At 44.5% G+C, this 6,131-nt stretch overlaps 2 protein-coding genes across 2 annotated transcripts in view; both read right to left on the bottom strand.

Moving 5' to 3' along the window:
- Window positions 1-6,131, bottom strand: part of LOC145399709 (glutamate receptor ionotropic, delta-2-like) — a 119,569-nt gene that overhangs the window by 12,796 nt on the left and 100,642 nt on the right. The gene's annotated exons all lie outside the window — the stretch shown is intronic.
- LOC145399849 (uncharacterized) lies at window positions 3,915-4,775 on the bottom strand. Its single transcript, XM_080272428.1, has one exon. It carries the CDS (start codon window positions 4,773-4,775, stop codon window positions 3,915-3,917), a length of 861 nt encoding a protein of 286 aa, XP_080128554.1.

Genomic DNA, 6,131 nt, shown 5'->3' with positions numbered 1-6,131 from the left:
AGATTATTTCTCTCCGGAACATCTGCTATCTCTCCTGGAACTTCTGTCATCAACAAGCTGGAGCCCTTCAAGGTTCTACAGGACGTGAACATAACTTCAGCCACCTCTGTAAGCTCATCAGCATCTGACAGAGTGAAGTATCCTGGGCAGCCCAAGGCACAGAGACTAAACAGAGACAGAAATATAATTTTGTACATTCTTTTGAAACCCTCCCCAGTGTTTTTAAGCCCATAACCTTTCAGAAGTTTCTTGTTATGATGGCTCGTAATGGTGTTTCAGTTATGAAACTCGATGTTTTCGTCGTCCATTACTCTCTCGTGAATGTTCGTGGACGTGAGCCAAAGGTCACCCTTCAGAGGGACGGCAGCCTTTTTGTATAGGCACTGTCACTAGAGGAGAGTGACTGGCTCCATTCTATTTCTGAGGTAACTGGTGTGCAGATTTCGTGTGCAACCGATGCCACACTGAACCAGTGCAAGGGCACAGTATTCTGCTGTGAACTCCAGTGATACTCTCAGGAGTGACTCCTTGCTGAATCTTAAAAGACTGGTGTAGTCAAGGTTGATTAGTTCCAGAAAAACGCCAACAGTGTTTTGGTGCTGACCCCCACACTTTTGCTAACCTTCACCATGCTTGTGCTACCACAGTCGGTACAGTTGGCTTCCTTACACCTCACAGTAAAACCCTATGTGCCCTGTCCTAAGCAGTGTTTTCGCTGCCAGGTATCCAGGCACAGTAATCATTTGTGCTCATCACCTACCATCCGGGAGGCAGGAGAGAGAGAGCTATGAGCAGCAGCCATGGACGACACATCTGCTATTGCCTGCAACCCTTTGAGGGGGGCAACCAACAGACCACAGTCTCCGGCAACGCAGAAGAAAATCAGAGGAACCGTGGTTTAGTTTCTTGTCAGGGGTACGGTTTCATCAAGCGCCAGGATACGGGCATTGATGTTTTGTGCATCGCCAGGCTGTTGTTCAACCAAACCCGCGGCACCTTCAACGCCCTCTTGGGGATGATAAGACGGTGGAGGTTAGTGTTTCTGAGACTCCCAAGAGTCCTGAGGCTTGGAATGTTACTGGACCAGGAGGCTTGACCATACAGGGTTCCGCCCATGCACGGCAATGTCTCATGGCCTAGGGATGCTAAGCAAGGGATCCTAAGAGTCCTATGGAGATAAGCACCATCATGGAAATGTGCATTGTGATGGTGAGGACTTTTTGCTGGGGTGATGGGGGGGGGGGCTATACATGTTCTTCTTCCCAAGGTTTTTTAGGAGAATGGGCTGCCATGCCTTGTCACCCTCGAGTGCTTTGCCCATGATGAACATTCTGCCCCTCACCATAGGAAGCGTCAGGCCTGGCCACTGCAGCCTGCCACCCTCCACACAACACTGCAGAAGAGGCTGTGGCTGAAAGCTTCTCTCAACAGACTGACTCCAACACAGATCACCAACCCAGCTCCAGAACTGGACATGGCCAAGACCATGGCTGATGTTCACCACCCACCATCAGAGACCAAGGAGGGGAGGGACTCTTCTGACTCTGTCTCCATGGCTGAGGTTGTGTTGACCGTCTCCTCACCTGAGGAGGAGGTTGATGAGTCCTCCCCTCCTCTGACAGAGGGGGGGCAGCCCATCTCGCCCTCCTGTCACGGACCACAAGGATCAGCTAGACGTGTCCACCTCCTGACACTCGACAAACACACCCGGTCATACCAGCTCAGAGTCTCGACCTACTCCACCCTGTACAATCTTCTCCGAGCGGCCGACTTGGGTGAGGAGATTCCACCTCTTTTGATTTTTAGGGAGGAGGAAGTGTATCTAGCTGATCTTCATGCCTTTTACCACATGGTGCCTCCGTGGTTAGCCCCCTTGACTGGCCACCTGCTCCGTAGATTGACATCCTTGCCTTCTGCGCCTTTCACATTTACTTTGTTTTTTCAGTAATTTTATGTTTGTCTGACCTGATGAACTCGGTAGGCAATGGCCATTGTGTATCAACCAACAAAAACAACAACAACCATCTTGCCTCCCCCACTTATGTGTTTTCAAGTGTGGCTGATAAAATTTCTTGTATTCATATGTGTTATTCAAAGCATTTATTATTTATATGAGCTGTAACATCCTCAGCCCTTGTGTGAGTAGAGAAGAGTTTTATAAATATCCAGACCATAGGAAAGAGCTGCTGGCACACTGCGTGTTGTCGCTTGTTGGAGTGTCATATCATGAGGAGAAATTTATCAGTAACAGTTATCCATCACTGTGACTGCAATGTAGTTCTCATCCTTGCAGACATTTTGCTGATGCCACATTCACTTCCAGAATCATCCATAGTTACCTTCCTGTAATATTTTGCCTATGTCAACTACAGTCTAATTAATGAATTTCTGTAATGTCTTTAGTGTTTCTGCGAGTTTATATAAAGCACAGGTTGTCTGTCATCAAGTAGAATTAGTGACTGAAGTTTAACCCCTTAACCGCGGGGTGTCACTTTCGTGACGCTTGGGAGCAAGGGATCATACCGCAGGGCGACACCTTTGTGATTCTGTGTTATTTTGAATTCGCCCGGGCTTTGAAGTGGTGGCTTGTATCATCTATCAGTACTGCAAATGTCCAACACTAGTCAGCACTCCTAATCTCATCTGTACTCCCATCCATTGTTGACAATTTAGCCATTTCTCCCCGTTCTTGGCTCCCCTCCCTACCTCCCCTCCATTACCCTATCCTCTCGCCTGCCAGGCCGTGTTACGCTAAGTAAATCTTCCCTGGAATTTTTCATTGATTTCATCCATTGAAATAAGCCCTATGCCCTATTCTTATACCAAGTAATATATACAAGAAAGAAATAAGGTAAGTGAGAATGCCATACACCTAGAATTGGCTAATTATCACCTGACAACACCTCACGTGCACTTGTTCGCTAATTTTCGCTGTTTATTTCCCCTTGAAATATGCCGCATAATCTATTATCGTAATAAAAATATATATAAAGAAAGGAAGGGAGAAGCCTAAGTGATATTTACATTCACCTGGAACTATCTAATTATTGCAGGCCACCACACTGTATTCTACGCTAAGTAAATCTTCCCTGGAATTTTTCACTGATTTCATCCATTGAAATAAGCCCTATGCCCTATTCTTATACCAAATAATATATACAAAAAAGAAATAAGGTAAGTGATAGTGCCATACACCTGGGATTGGCTAATTATCACCTGACAACACCTCACGTGCACTCGTTGGCTAATTTTCGCCGTTTATTTCCCCTTGAAATATGCCGTATAATCTATTTTCGTAATAAATATACATATAAGGAGGAAAGGGAGAAGCCTAAGTGATATTTACATTCACCTGGAACTACCTAATTTATTATGTATTGTCTTGGTTTCCTGCCAATCAGGGCCGCATTAAGGTGTGTGGAGGCCCCTGTGCACAAGGCTATGTGGGGGCCCCGAAAGTGGTAAGGCAAATGCGAGGCCCGAAGGGCTGAAGCCATCTAGGCAGGGGGTCTGGGGGCCGCTTTAGGCCCCCAGAAGCCAACGGTTCTAAGATGCTCTGAGATGCATTCTGAGCATTTTAGGGATACTTCTGGACAGGTTTTGGTGTGTGTCACTCAAGAACAAAATGGAGAAAAAGTATGGTATTCTTACTTCCCAGTGCTTTATCCCCTATTACAGCATGCACGCTAGCTAAAGTCTTTAAAAGTAATATCATTTTAAGAAAAACAAACAATTTTCTTGTGTTTCATCAGTGAACAACATAAAATCTTTAATATCTATTTGAACAACACACAATGGAGTAGAGAAACACATCATCTGATAACCAGGATATGAAGCAATTACTGTATAACGGATAATGTTAAAGTAATTACATCACCTGAATCTTAAGTAACACTTACTGAACTGAAGCTCACTCAAGACAGTCCTTGGACTTTGCGAGCTTTCTTGTTTGCAAAGTCATGTATGACATCATCAAAACTTATCTGTCGCAAAATGTCATGCTCACTGCTCATCAGTGTGAGGTGGTTGAGGCGTTCTTGTGCCAATGATGTGCGCAGCCTGTTCTTGATTAGCTTTAGCTTGCTGAAGGATCGCTCTCCAGAGCAATTGCTCACCATAAGAACAAGGTAGAGTCTATGAACAGTCTCTACATTAGGAAAAGTGTCCTGGACCCCTTTCTCTATAATCAACTTGTACAAGAAGTGTTCATGAGATATTTGGTCTGCCTTGTCGTTTACAAATATCCTGGCAAATTCACTGAATTGGACAAGCTCTATGACAAGGGTCATGTCCAGGTCTTCACTGTATGTGTTCACAAGCTTTGCAGCAGCTTGTTCAATCTCAACAGCTGTCATGGCATCTAGACTGCGCAGGAAACTGAACAGGGAGCATATTCTCGTATATGAGGCCAATCGTTGTTTCATGGAAACCACAAATTGGTCAATGACAGGCAGGAAATTTTCAACTCGGAATTTCTGTGCAGGAGATAGCTGTGCCTCTTTTCCTCGACCATAATCTAGTGGATTCAGTCGCACACTTGGTGGGCGATTGCGTGTCTGCCTGTAAGTTGTTGTCCCTGATTTCTCTGCTCCTTTGGCTTCATATTCACTAAACAAATCACGCTTGTCTTCAATGAACTTTTGCAATGATGTTAATGCAGCAACTGCAGTGTTGAGGTCAGCCTTTGGATCTTGTAATATGTGACTGGTGGCATTTACTCTGTCAAGCACTTCATGCCAGAACACTGCATATATCCCCATCTCGAGCTGGCACATCTGAGCATACAAACCCTTTGCTTCACACTGACTTACATCTTTCTCATCTTTGTCATTTCCAATTTTCATCAACGCCTCCTTAAATGATGAATAGCCTTGTTCAAGGGCTTTACTGGCATCAGCTCTGCATGACCACCGTGTTGTGGTAACTCTTTTTGGTAGGACAGAGCTCCCAGCTGACTTGAGTGTTTCAGTCAGAACCTGGTAACGATGTGTAGATGCAGTGAAAAAGACATATAATTTCTCAAGGAAATCAAAAAATGACACAGCAGCTGCACAACATTCTGCTGCAATTTTTCCAACCAAATTTAGAGAGTGTCCTGTGCAGGGAATCCACTCGGCCAGTTTGTTTTCTGCCAGCACTTTAGCTTGCAGACCATTCCATCTCCCGCTCATGGCACTAGCATTATCATAAGACTGACCACGGCAGTTTTGTAGGTTGATGTCATGAGTGTTGAGAAACTCCATCAAACCATCAAACATCTCTTGTGCCTTGTGACCTTGGTTTGGCATAAAAGTGACAAAGCGCTTAACTGGTTCTGTGAGCTCCATGAAGCGAAATATGACAGTAAGTTGATCAACGTGGCCTTCATCTGGGGTGCCGTCTATAGAGATCGAATAATACTTTGATTTCTTCAAACGCAAGATGATTTCATCCAAAACCTTCTTGCCCATTAGCTGGATAAGCTCATCACATATGGTTGAAGAAAGGTAGTTAGTATGGCCCCGTCCACTATTTGCATGCTTTTGGATATGTTGCTCCAGAAAATCATCATATTCAGACAACAGCTCTAACATACCAAGGTAATTTCCATTATGAACGGATCCAATGATCTGATCATCACCTCTGATGGACACACAAAACAAACAAAACAAAACAAATCTAACCTAACCTTGAACAAAAGCCTTAATGTAAGCTTGTTCAAGGTTAAGTTAGGTTAGGTTTGTTTTGATTTGATTTGTTTTGTTTTGTTTTGTTTTGATTTGTTTTGTTTTTATTTTTGTTTTGATTATTTTTTTTTTATTAATGATGGAGTTTTACTCTCTCCAAACATCCAAACTTTTTTTTTGGTGGGGGCCCCCTTGATGTGGGGGCCCCTGTGCACGTGCACCTTGTGCACAGTCCTGGATGCGGGCCTCCTGCCAATCATTTCACTGCTATATATTAGCAGGTCTCATAGGGTTGAAGTTGGTAGTATTGCACCTACCCTAGCCAGGCGGCAGGAGGCCACCACTATCAGTTCACTGTTGTCTTTGAAAGTGGGAGTATGTCTGATTTGCTCTTGCTAACTTCCGCCACTTTATAGCCCCATGTAAAGGGCCCTGTGACCTTTACCCCCTACTAAACCTCGTGTG

The sequence above is a fragment of the Coenobita brevimanus genome, chromosome 50 (assembly GCF_032717465.1).
Source record: "Coenobita brevimanus isolate Jiangsu-jjx chromosome 50, ASM3271746v2, whole genome shotgun sequence".
In the NCBI taxonomy this organism is placed as follows: domain Eukaryota; kingdom Metazoa; phylum Arthropoda; class Malacostraca; order Decapoda; family Coenobitidae; genus Coenobita; species Coenobita brevimanus.
This window is presented reverse-complemented; position numbering and strand designations above follow the sequence as displayed.

Coding starts and splice junctions, on each gene's coding strand:
- LOC145399849 (XM_080272428.1), bottom strand. CDS start 4,775: ATGTGCCAGCTCGAGATGGGGATATATGCAGTGTTCTGGCATGAAGTG.